This window comes from Danio aesculapii, chromosome 22 (assembly GCF_903798145.1).
Source record: "Danio aesculapii chromosome 22, fDanAes4.1, whole genome shotgun sequence".
NCBI lineage: Eukaryota > Metazoa > Chordata > Actinopteri > Cypriniformes > Danionidae > Danio > Danio aesculapii.
In genome coordinates, this window is record NC_079456.1 from 5,828,133 (window position 1) to 5,841,742 (window position 13,610).

Consider the following 13,610-nt stretch of genomic DNA (forward strand, 5'->3'; position numbering starts at 1 on the left):
AACCACCGTGTCACCATCTTAAAGGGATCTTTTACCCCAAAAATGATTAATTTACTCACCATTTAGGCTACTTACACTAACCAATACTATGATTGCTACTTTAACACCATCAACATATCTTCTCTTTGTTCAAAAGACGAAACAATGTCAAACAGGTTTGGAATGGTGGACATGGAGGATGAGCAAATGATGACAGTTTTCGATTTTAGGTAAAGTGTCATTTTTAACTCGTGTTTATTTGTGATGCAATGTTGATTTTTTTATTTTATAATTTTTTTATTATTATTATTCCTGAAAACCACAACAGAATAATTCATTCATTCATTCGTTCAGCTTCTTTTCGGCTGAGTCCCTTTATTAGACAGGGGTCACCACTACAGAATGAACCGCCAACTTATCCAGCACATTACGCAGCGGATGCCCTTCTAGTTGCAACCCAACAGTGGGAAACACCCATACACTCTCGCTTTCACATACATACGCTACAGCTAATTTAGTTTATTCAATTCACCTTGAGCGCATGCCTTTAGACTGTGGGGAAAACCGGAGCACCCGGAGGAAACCCACGCCAACACGGGGAGAACATGCAAACTCCACACAGAAATGCCAACTGACCCAGCCGAGGCTCGAACCTGTGATCATCCCCTGTGCCACTACGTCACCCAATGTAAATTTCCTCATAATTATTTTTAAATCCAAATATAAGAGGGTTTCTGTGGTCTGTAGACTTAATTTGACATTTCACAAGTCTCAAAACTAATGAGACATATATGCCTTACCTAAAGGAAACCTTTTATTTACGTTAAAACTTTCCTGGCTGACCAACAAAGGCTTCTGTCTGAACAACCTTAAAGTGATATTTTAACCCCCAAAATTTTATTTGCTCACCATTTAGGCTACTCATGCTGAAATGGTTTAAAACTTTTATCTAGTTTTTGTTCAACATAAAACAAGATATTTAGAAGAATGTTGGAAACCGGCAGCCCTTGACTACCATGTTAGGAACAAACAATGCTGAGATTGCTACTTTCCAACACCGTCAACATATCTTCTTTTGTGTTCAACAGAAGAAAGAATCTCAAACAGGTTTGAGATGGTGGATGTAATGTGGCGGATGAGTAAATAATGACAGTTTTTGTTTTTAGGCAGGCACAGTGGGTTGCACAATCGCCTCACAGCAAAGAAGGTTGCTGGTTCGAGAAGAAAATGAATGAATGTTTTTAGGCAAAGTGTCATTTTCAACTATCGTTTATTTGAGAGGCAATGTTGATTTTTTTATTTTAGCATGTTTAAAATTACTATTATTCCTGAAAATGACAACGCAACGTAAATTTGAGAAACGTAAACGAAAACTCTGGCAGCGCAATCAAAACTGCGATTACCGAAGCGAAGCAGAAAGTGAACCGAACTAATAATACATGTTTTTTGAAGACAGTGTTTATTTTTTTTGCCATTTAGTTGATCGTTTTGTATTTTTCAAATGTTTTTTTTTTAATTTGTTAATAATTTGCGTTCGTTTTTGGAAAAGTTTTATGCGTTTATTTAGCACAAATCTAATTCCACAAGATCCCTAGATAATGGTTTTAAAGGCAAATTCTGATGGTTTTCAGTTATTAGCTGATACTGAAATTCCCTTTTTATTTTATTTTCGGCTTAGTCCCTTTATTAATCTGGGATCGCCACAGCGGAATGAACCGCCAACTTATCCAGCAAATGTTTTACGCAGCGGATGCCCCTCCAGCTGCAACCCATCAATGGGAAACATCCATACACACACATTCACACACATATGGCAAATTTTAGCTTGCCAAATTCACCTATACCACGTCTTTGGACTTTGGACTCAAACCAGTGACCTTCTTGCTGTGAGGCGATCGTGCTTCGATTCTAAAATCAACTTTATAATCCTCCATGTCTTCTAAAAAGACCACAAAGATAAGTTTACAGATTGAGAATTTGCATTTGTGAATATATAACATTTGCTTATATAGGAAAATAATTCGATTGAATAAATAACCCTTAATTTTCTTTTGAGGGGTCAGAGTTAAAATACCTAAATATAATATTTTCGATGTGTCTGGCCATAAGTATTAGTTTCTTTTTCACAAAAATGATGACTTAACTGAAAATTGTTTATTTATTTTATTTTACTTTATTATGAAACAGCTTGTCATTTGACTATCTTTAAAAATTTGTTTGCCACCTATACAGAGGCGTTAAAAATAATGAACAGTGAGAAGGTATAAAATTGTATGACTTTTTAAATTAATATGGTTTTATTTAACCCCTTACAAATTCCCTGTTTGATGTTTGCTCTATTTGTTGATTATTTTGTCAAGTTATTTTATAAATTAATTAAATATAAAGTATTTGATTCATTGTATATTGGACCAGTCAGTTTGTAAAAGATTACATTGGAAATAAGTTGGCCTAAATAGTTTTTGAAAAGCAAAAAAAACAGAAAAGACAGAAAAAAAACTGCATTTTTTCACTAGAAAAAAACTAAATAAAATTTGCTCTAGAAAACAGATAACACATTAGCGCCACCTATTGGATAATCGTGTTATAGCATGTCAAAATTGATGTCAAAGGCTCTGTTGTTTCAGTGTTCGGAGGATGTGGAAGTGTCTAAACCACAGATGCTGTATTCATCCAGAGCCTGGACCACCAGCATTCAGTTGTTCAGCAAGAGTAGTATATTACACTGGATCGCAGATATTCCTAAAACAGTCTTACTGTTAATACTTGGATTGAAATACACGCTTATGTAAACTTGATGGGTCAGAAGTGACTTTTTGTGAACTGGAGATTATAAGCGTCGTTTTTTCTTTCCCTCACAGTGAACAGAGGAGTCTTGTGTTTCTCCTGGACCACCTGCACCAACACCTGCATTTCTGCTCTGGATGAGGAGGAAAAATAATCCGTTTACAAGGAATAACCTGATCCTTGTGCAAGTAAGAGCAGATTAATAATGTTTTGTTATTATTTTAGTGCATAAAACACTGAATTTAGCCAAATTTGTTTAGTTTATAAGCTTTGAATTGATTGAAATAATTAGTATCAGCAATGTACAGCTGTTGTAGTAATATTTTGATTATCTTTACTATTATTATATTAGTTTTAGTGAAAGTTTGCAGTGTATATCAGTTTTGTCATCTTAATCGTTTATAATTTCAGATTTATTTAGCTATTTTATGACAAAGTCAAACGAAATTAGAACAAATTTATGGTAAAATCAAAATCGAGGTTTTTAAAATCATTTCAAATATCATTTTTTTCCTGTTAATGTTCAAGAGAATGTAGTTTGGTTTCACTTTTGTTTTGTTTTTAGTTAATTATACTAATTTTGTTTTGTTTATTATCAATGTTCAGACAAAAAAACCCACTTCTAATTCAAAGAGACAATTCAGAGGTGAACTAAAGGGAATAATCTCTCATCAAAGTGCAGATCACTGCAGACAGGGATTAAAAGAGGGATTAAAATGATTTTTTTTTCCATTAATCCGGAGCACACTTAAAATTCCTCTGCTCTGAATTGACTTTTTTACAATTTAACTCTTCAGAGAAGGATCTGACATTGTTTTACATGTTCCTAGTTTCTACAGGATGGGCAGCGTTGACTTTGGCCCACTTTTGGAGATCATAGAGGCGAGAGACGAATGGCTGGATGACGATTTTCCAAGGTAAATGTGTGCATATGAACTTTTATTCATTGAATAAATCACTATTTAAGGATCCCTCTAGTTTAATGGTTCCTATTTACAGTTGTCTTATCCAGTTTATAGAGGCTTTTTATAAACAAAACAGCAAGAAATAGGCTGAAAGCAGGTTTAGAAAATTGAGTTGGCATCCTATGGTTGACATTGTTATTGGTAATCATATAATGTTAGCATACACGCTTCAAATTTTGATGCCTTCAGAATGACGATGGGTTTAAACAGTTGAAGCAACCCAGCTGGCACCTTGATGTCAAAACGACATCTAAAAACATGCCAAAAATCCTAATCAATTTCTGGTCAGTTGACTACCTTGATGTCAGGCATCCAACATTGGCATCAAAAACATTAAAAAGCGATTACAAAATTGTGTGGATGTCAAATTGACGTCAAGTTTTTAACATCAAATCGATTAGCATTTTTGACCTGTTTTTGAATGTCAATGTAAATGTAAAACTAAGCTAATCATAAACAAAACCCCAGGTTAACAATTAAATATTCCTTTCTCTTTCTTATAGCGTTATAATTCCGACTTGTTTGTAGTAGATCAACATTTAAGCTATTTGTAAATAGTTTGAGAAGCAACGCAGCAGGCAGCTTGATATCAAAACAACATTAAGTTGAGATCAAGTATTACGTCAAAAAAACACGTCAAAAATTTGATGGCCTTGGCGTCGATTTGACATCCACACATTGATGGCCTTTCGACCACGAAAATAATGATATGAAAAGTATTATATATTATAATACAAGAAAAGTTTAATTCATCTGAAAGCTTCAATTACAATTTTACACTGGATTTGTATCCATACAACGCATAAGCGACTTTGACGTCAAAAGCATCAGATTGACATCTAACATTGGCGTCAAATTTTTTGAGGTGTTTTTGATGGCAATGTTAGATGTTAATCTGATGTTGTTTTGACATAAAAGTAGTCAGCTAACATCAAATCGATTAGCATTTTTGTTTTTTGGACTTGTTTTTGATGTCCTTTTGACATTGAGGCGCCCAGTGGGAACTTTCTAATGATATTTTGGCAAATTCAAAGAAAGTAATGAGAGTTAAAGCTTTCAAGATGGTAAAATGGTTTAATCTAATCACCAGCACTAACTGCACTCTCCAATTTTTATATTTAGTTAAATTATGGCGTAAAATACATGACAGATCATTGTGGGATGGATGAAATTGGAAAAAATTGGACTGCTGATGCATTAACAGGACAGTTCACCCAAAATTGAAAATTCTATCACTATTAACTCACCATTTAAGATCAGCTATTTGAGATTCTTCTCTTTTGTTGAACACAAAATAATATATTTTGAAGAATGTTTGAGAACAGCATTAACTTCTATAGTATTTGTTCTACTATGGAAGTCAATGGTTCCAACATTCTTCAAAATATCTCCTTTTATGTTATACCAATTAAGGTTTGGAAGGGTGAGTAAATAGGGAGTTATTTTCATTTTCGGTGATTATTCCTTTAAGTGTGTTCATACTGATAAATGATTCCAGTCTGATTTGAATACCAAAGTTCATCATAGGCTATACACACATAACAGGCCTGGCTAAAAAAAAAAAAAGGAAAAGCGCATCTTTTCCTCAGCGAATCGTGAGCGAGATGCTGAGAGAGAGACAGAGCAGGTGCTGCAGGTCTCCTTAAATGGAAACGAGCCACGTCATGTGACGCAGTGAGTCTGCCAACAACACAAGCAGCATCACCAGGAAAATGGAGGCAGGTCAGGTTTAGAGGAGCAGCTTCATCAGCACACGACAGGAGGATGCTTTTCACATACTAAACAGCATTAAGACCATGAGATTTCACGCTAGCGAGGAGTGAGAACGCACAATCAGAAAGCAGCCAGAAAGCTTTGTTCGTCTTGCGCAGCAGGTAAGCAAGAGCAGCTTCAATAGTGTATTTACATTTAAAATCATGCCTAAAAATCTGAAATGTGCATCGATTAAAACAGTCATGTGGGGGGAAAAATGAAATTTAATGGTGCTGTTGCCAAATGTAGTCTTTTTATTTGCATACGTTAGTGGTATTATGCAGTTCTTGAGTGTGTTTTGCTATGTTAATACTCACAACGTGTCTTTATTTTTGTCATTGTCTAAAATCAGCACGTTTTAGCTTGGAAACAATAAGAACTGTGAGTGAAATGGTCTTTTAGCACAGAGGCAGCAGCTGTGAACCCTATCAGCATTCACAACCCCCTTTATTTATTAGCTGCGTGTGCGCAGACCCCCAGGGCCTGTGGTGCTAATTAGCATATCACAATCTGCTCCAGTCTTAAAGGGACAGGTCACACAAAAATGAAGATTTACTCTGGCTCATTTGGTTGTAATCTTTTATGGGCTTCTTTCTTCTGTTGAACACAAAACAAGATATTCTGATGAATGTCGTGCCATTGACTTACCAAATCATAAAAGTTCTAATATTCTTCACAAGATCTTCTTTCGTGTTTGACAGAAGATGTTTTAATCCACTTTAGGGTTGAATAAATGATTAAGAAAGAATGTAATTTACATTTATTCACCCTCATGGACTTAAGCGATGGTCACACTAGAGTTTGAGCATGCAAAATTCCTTTCGTATATGGTGATTCGTAAGGGGGGAGGATAAAACACGATGACTGTGCATGGATAAAGCGAGCAGTTGCTCCATATTTAAAATTTCTGTACAGAGAGGTCACGTTTTGTACATTTATTGGTCTCACGCAATCACAGGATGTGATTTCACAGGTCAGAGTTCACCAAGCTTGAACTTTGAAATGCAGTGACATGTGAAACTTGCCACACTTGCATGCATATGAATGGAAGTCTATCGGGTGGAAAGTGCAGTGTAATCAAGGCTTAAAACATATTATGTGGTATCAGTAATGTTCAGAATCAGCCGAGAAAATAATTCACTCAATTTTCAATCGAGTTTCAAAGGTTTACTGGATGCTCTTGCAGAATATGCATAAAACCCAGGTCAAAAAACTGTTACTCCATCTTTCTTACTTTCACTTTTTACTTCTCGACCATATAATGATAACTTATAACAGTTCAATAATAAGAGGAGCAAAGCATTACCAACAAATATAGGGGTTAAAGATCAACAAATTTACATGTAACCCCACCGGTACTACACACCCACCACACTCTCCGAGCTGGGATCGAACCAGCGATCTTCCGCATGGGAGTTGGTTGCTCTAAAAATGAGGCTAAAGATCATGGCCTCTAGTGTTTTTCGCTAGAGCAACTTTTAGAGGTCAGAGGAGTGAGATTTACCTGCACAGTACTTCATTAGCTGGCCTCAGTAACACTCACCCTCCTAAACCAAACTCCCATCCGGGTCACGGCACCAATGTAACCCTGCCGATCCTACACCACCCAACCCGCTCCAAGCTGGGATCGAACATGCGACCCTTCTGCATGGGAGTATCATATCAATGGCCGTATATTGTATGTATGTATTTGAGCATTCTATGGATAAATTATAACCTATCAAATTCTGGTTCTTACAGGCCACTTCCTGCTGAGGGTGACATGGACTCTTCCTGTGCCCTGAGCGAGGGGAGAACTTGTAAGTAATTTAGTTTCATTCACAAAAGTTCATCTTAAAGGGTCTGTTCATGCAAAAATTAAAATGTACTCACAGGTTACTCTCCCTCATGTGGTTCCAGACCTTTATGAGTCTCTTTCTTCTGTTGAACACTGAGGATTATATTTTGAACAGTGTTCGACATCCATGTTAGGAAGAATAAATATTACGGAAGTCAATGGTTACCATTTTTGATTATATATTAATTTTTAAAAATATAGAAAGAAACTCAAACTAATTTTGGGGTGAGTAAATGATGACAGACTTGCCATTTTTGTTTAAATATTGCTATAAAATAGGTAATGAGCATTACGTGAATGAAAATGAATTTCTCTTGGCTCAGCTCCCCCAAGCTCTCTCCTCATTGGTGGAGCCGGAGGGGGCGGAGCTCACCGGAAGCGTCGCACATTGGTGGCGCCTGATATGAACTTGTCGTTGGACCAGAGCGAGGGGTCCTTGCTTTCTGATGACTTCTTGGATACGCCCGATGATCTGGATATTAACGTGGATGATATAGAGACACCCGATGAGACGGATTCACTGGAGTTTATAACCAACGGGAATGACCTAGAATGGGAGGGTAAGGGTATGAGGTTCTTTACACATAATATTGGATGGATGATGTATGGATGGATGGTAATGGAAACAGATTATAGACAGATGGATGGATGGATGGATGGATAGACAGACAGACAGACATAGATAAATAGGTAGACAGACCGACAGATAGATATGTTGAGAGATAGATAGATAGATAGATAGATAGATAGACAGACAGACAGACAGACAGACAGACAGACAGACAGACAGACAGACAGACAGACAGACAGACAGACAGACAGACAGACAGACAGACAGACAGACAGACAGACAGACAGACAGACAGACAGACAGATAGATAGATAGATAGATAGATAGATAGATAGATAGATAGATAGATAGATAGATAGATAGATATTTATATAGGCTTAAGTCTAACACTCCATTGATATATCCATTATTTGAAGATGACACACCAGTTGCCTCGGCCAAAGCGCCCCCTGCTGACAGCGATGCTGATGGAGAAAATATGGATGGGACGGGTGCCAATGGGCGTTTGTGGAGGACTGTGATCATTGGGGAACAGGAACATCGCATTGATATGCAGGTCATACGGCCCTATCTGCGGGTCATATCACACGGAGGTGCGCCACGTTACCAATAAGTCTTCATTTATACAGTTTATAGGCTTGAGTCTTGAGTTTGCATCTCATCTCTGTTCTTTAGGATACTATGGTGAAGGCTTGAACGCCATCATTGTGTTTACAGCATGTTACCTTCCTGACAGCAGCTGCCCAGATTACCATTACCTGATGGAAAATCTCTTTCTGTAAGTGAAAGGCTCAATCAAGCTTTAATATAATATCCAAAATTTACTATATTATATTGCTAGCTTATGTACTTGCATTATCCCAAATGTTTTAAAGAATGTTCAAATCCAGAGAAATAAGCAGTTTTAACTAGCGAGATGGAGCGTGTGCTCTGTTTTCATGCTAATGACGTAACACAGCCTCCAATTTCCGGTTTGGTTTTCTAGACAACAGGGAAACAGCAGAGAGGCTTTAATATGTTGTGTGTTTTATTACACTGCACAGAGCAGCATTATAACAGAAGCCTAAAATTTATTTAGTCTGATAAAACAGGTCTGCTTCTTCTCCACGTGATCATGAGCTGAAAAAAAAAAGTGGTGGGCTGTGGCATAATAAAAGCTCGGCTGTTTTTTGTGCTTCATTGCAGTAGTCTCTCATTAGGAATTGCTTTAGCGTTTCTTTCATTGCACCCAAGCGTTGAATACTTGAGCTCATCCATCAACATGATTTCTGCAGAAGTCCCGTAGGATGATGAAGACCACAACTCCCACGATTCCACACTTAGTCATCAAACTATGTCTTTGTTTGTTGAGAATCCACTCCCTTTAGTGGCTAAAATAACATACTGTGCCTTTAAGTGATGTGATGCGAAAAACAGCCAATGTAGTCTCTAGAATGATCTTGATCTATTTTTATCTTGGCTTCACGCTGTCTTCACATCTGTTCCTCAGGTATGTGGTGAGCAGTCTGGAGATGCTGGTGGCGGAGGATTACCTGATCATCTACATGAATGGAGGAACGCCGCGGAGTAAAATGCCTGGCATTAGCTGGCTCAAGAAATGCTACCAGATGATCGACAGAAGGTACTGAAGTGTGGATCGCTTTACTCCAAATGGGTTTTAGAGATGATTTTGGATGATGTTTTCAATATTCTTCCACAGACTGAGAAAAAACCTGAAATCTCTGATCATCACTCATCCCTCCTGGTTTATCCGGACAGTCATCGCCATTTCCAAACCCTTCATCAGGTAAACATCACGCTCATCAAGACATTAAATATTGAGATTGGTGAAAGGACATAACTTTACACAATATTTTTTGAAAACTTACAAAAAGGCAAAATATTAGTTGATTATTCTGATAAAGACATTGCGTAATATATGATTATTTTATTCACTATTTAAAAGGTTTGCACAAAAATGAAAATTATGTCATTAGTTACTCTCCTGAGACCTTCGTTCATCTTCAGAGGACAAATTAAAATATTTTAGATGAAATCCTGGAGCTCTTTCAACCCCTATAGACAGCAATGATCCTGAGATGTTCAAAGTCCAAAAAAACAAAACAATGATTCCTCGCCTGGTTGTCAGGCTGCGCATTTATTATGAGAGTTATGATATATAGAAAATGCAAACCCTGCCTTAACGAGGAAAACTTCAGCAAACATTCAATTTTTATTTGCCGCACCAAGTTTTCTTGGAGTTTTGTTTGATTATAGTTGAACCACTGAAGTCACATGGAAAACTGACAATGTTTTTGGCTCCTTTTCTAAAATTTGAACTTCTAATGGTGCGTTCACACCAGACGTGGATGAAGCAGAGCACGAGTGATTTACATGTTGAGTCAATGCAAAGACATCCTGCGGCACGATTTGCGCAAATAACGTGGCGCAAATGACACGATTCGTATGGATAAAATGGCAAGAATTGAGCGATTTGCACATATGACTTGCTTAACGCACGATTCGCTCGAGTTGATAAAAATCTGAATTTTAGCGGACATTTGCACCGCGTTAACCAATCAGGAGCTTACTCTTGTAGGAGCGTGATTAAGTCGTTGCGCCTTTTGTTGGTGTACAGAGGAGAAATCCGGACAACAGCTAATCAAACTGGGCTCAGCTCAGTCTGAAGCACCGCTGAAAGCCTCCATCCAGGTATAGTTTCTGTAGGAGTTTCTGAACTCACAGAGATGGGTGCACCTCTGAAAGGATCTAGTGGACTCAGACACGGCGCCGAACAAATTTAAGCTGTCTTTCAGCCTTCCTAAAGCACATAAACACAACTATTCTCTTAATAAAATCCATGTTAGCCATTTAGCAACAAAACTAGAGTCACTGGGCAGACAAAAGTTCTGTCCATGACACAAATCTACATTATTGTGAAGTGAATTTTACATGCGAATGAAGCGAATTTGGTGCTCGAATGAAGCGAGTACTTTCAAAATGTTCATGCGTCTATTTACGCGCAAATAGCATGATTAGATGATGAGAGAGCTCCTGGATTTCATCTAAAATAACTAACTTTCTCAAATGTTCATGCGTCTATTTACGCGCGAATAGCATGATTGGATGATGAGAGCTCCTGGATTTCATCTAAAATAACTAACTTTCTCAAATGTTCATGCGTCTATTTACGCGCTAATAGCATGATTGGATGATAAGAGAGCTCCTGGATTTCATCTAAAATAACTAACTTTCTCAAATGTTCATGCATCTATTTACGCGCAAATAGCATGATTGGATGATGAGAGAGCTCCTGTATTTCATCTAAAATAACTAACTTTCTCAAATGTTCATGCGTCTATTTACGCGCGAATAGCATGATTAGATGATGAGAGCTCCTGGATTTCATCTAAAATAACTAACTTCTCAAATGTTCATGCGTCTATTTACGCGCGAATAGCATGATTAGATGATGAGAGCTCCTGGATTTCATCTAAAATAACTAACTTTCTCAAATGTTCATGCGTCTATTTACGCGCGAATAGCATGATTAGATGATGAGAGCTCCTGGATTTCATCTAAAATAACTTTCTTTTAGAAAGATTTAATCTAAAATACCTTTATTTGGGTCTCAGGGAATTAGAACAACACGAGGGTGAGTAATTAATAACAGAATATTCATTTTTGGGTGAACTAACCCTAAAAATTCATCATCTCATTACTATTTTATGCTCTACAGTGTAAAGTTCATGAACAAGATCCGTTACGTGCACAGTTTGGAAGAGCTGGAAAAGTTTGTTCCCATGGATCATATTCATATCCCAGAATGCATCTTACAGTAAGCAGATGCCAAACAAGCATATTATATTGTTTAATAACCAAAACTCTAACCTGATTCTAAGGTCAATGTGTCTGTTTTTGCAGATTTGAAGAGGAACGGTTGAACGCTAGAAAAGAGAGGTAATCATGTCAAATCTGGTTCATTTGGCTCCTTAGAATTGTTTATTTTTGGACAAAACTTCAATTGTGATTGATTGATAATACACTCATTTAAATTTGTAGAATGGAGCAGGAACAAAAAGAGCAACAGCATCAAGAACAGCAACAAAAGCCAACCAATCCAGACAGGTGAGCAAGCAAACAAATCATTATTTCATAAATGATTCTTATTCTAATTATGATATTGTGTGTATATATATATATATATTCAAATGACTAAATGAATGTCTATCAACAGGACCACAGCGATTGAAGAACCTGGACTCTGAGTTGGCGAGCTTTAATGTTTTTGTTGCTGATCTTGGATCATTTGCCATATTCCCAAATTGTTTAATTAATACACCAATTAGAAGATTCAAAACTGTTCTCAGATCAGCATCAAACAGAAACTTTAAACGAAAGGGTGAGAAATCCACTTGCTCTCGCTTTCGTCTGCAAAGGCACAATTTAAAAAATGAAATCTCCACCAACAGATGGCATTACGCACAGAGGAACGTCACTGTTTTTGGTAGCAGGATGTATCATCGTGCATTGTAGCCTTTTCGCAGTTGTTGCTTTTTAGGTCGCCGTTCCCTGCTTTTCTGGTCCTTAAGAGAGTCACATGACCTGCCTTTAACTGACAAGTGTATGTCCGCTCAGGATTTGATTGGTGAATAATTGGTGGTGCATGTCGATTTCCAAGCATCGCAACAACCGCTTCTGTGCTTCTCTGTGTGAATGCGCCCAAATCGAATGTAACTTCCATTTTGCCAATTATGTTTGCCTGGAATCCTTTATTGGATGCTTTTTTGAATGTTTTAACCTCCATTATATCGTTTAAAGGGATAGTTCACCCAAAAATGAAAATGTTGTCATCATTTTGAACACAAAAGAAGATATTTTGAAGAATGCTGGTTGATAGTATCCCGTGACTTCCAGTGTATTTGTTTTTTCTACTATGGAAGTCAATAGCTACTGCTTTTCAACATTCTTAGCAATAGCGTCTTTTGCATTCAACAGAACAAGGGTCAGTAAAAGATGACAGAATTTTCATTTTGGGGTGAACTAACACTTTAATGACCAGCGTTTGTACATGATAAGTGCCAGTCGTCTCTCAAAGCATTTTGACATTACTCAGCAGTATTTATGTTGCCTTCTGTTTGCTATTAAAATGGTTCAAAATAAAATTTCTGCTAAATGTGTGACTATGATGTTGATTTGTGTTTATTTAAACTTTATATATAATTTTCTGAAAGCTAATAGATAAAATAAAAATGTCAAAACTATATATAAATATATTTGAGCCATGATGTAAAAACAGTTTTGCTTAAATTCAAAACAAAGGTATGATTGTACATAATAACATCAAACAAACTGACGTAGCGAGTTAATGGAGTCACAAGAAAGATCATATCCATGATGTCACAGACTATTTGTGTATGAATGTATGTGACTATCAGCTGTCTTTATGACGGAGTGACCAGTCACACTCTGTTTGACCCAAGTTAAAGCATAACCCTCACTGTCATGGACTTTTGTTAATGGGATATAATTTGATTTCACAATAATCTTGTGTTGAATTGAATTGATCAGTTCTAGTCTGAAATTCAAATAAGACCTAATTAGTTTTGATCATCATTAACATGGTTAAAAGACATTAGTTATTAATAAATATTCATGGGGTACATTTACAGAGTGTACAAGATATCCTTGACGTGTGGTAGAATCACACATCTTTGGTGTACTGTATTAGCTGTGCCCA

At 36.9% G+C, this 13,610-nt stretch overlaps 1 protein-coding gene across 2 annotated transcripts; it reads left to right on the plus strand.

Annotated features, from left to right (window-relative positions):
- Positions 1-2,619: 2,619 nt before the first annotated feature.
- Positions 2,620-13,053, plus strand: atcaya (ATCAY kinesin light chain interacting caytaxin a). 2 transcript variants are annotated; one of them, XM_056448425.1, is made up of 12 exons: positions 2,620-2,954; positions 3,597-3,683; positions 7,224-7,282; positions 7,644-7,880; positions 8,308-8,484; positions 8,567-8,669; positions 9,381-9,512; positions 9,591-9,677; positions 11,610-11,708; positions 11,795-11,830; positions 11,933-11,998; positions 12,108-13,053. In XM_056448425.1, exons 2-12 carry the CDS (start codon positions 3,607-3,609, stop codon positions 12,136-12,138), a joined length of 1,104 nt encoding a protein of 367 aa, XP_056304400.1. In that variant the 5' UTR covers positions 2,620-2,954; positions 3,597-3,606; the 3' UTR covers positions 12,139-13,053. The 2 variants fall into 2 exon arrangements, with proteins under 2 accessions (XP_056304400.1, XP_056304401.1); XM_056448426.1 differs by lacking the exons at positions 2,620-2,954; positions 3,597-3,683 and adding an exon at positions 5,420-5,605.
- The last annotated feature ends 557 nt before the right edge of the window (positions 13,054-13,610 follow it).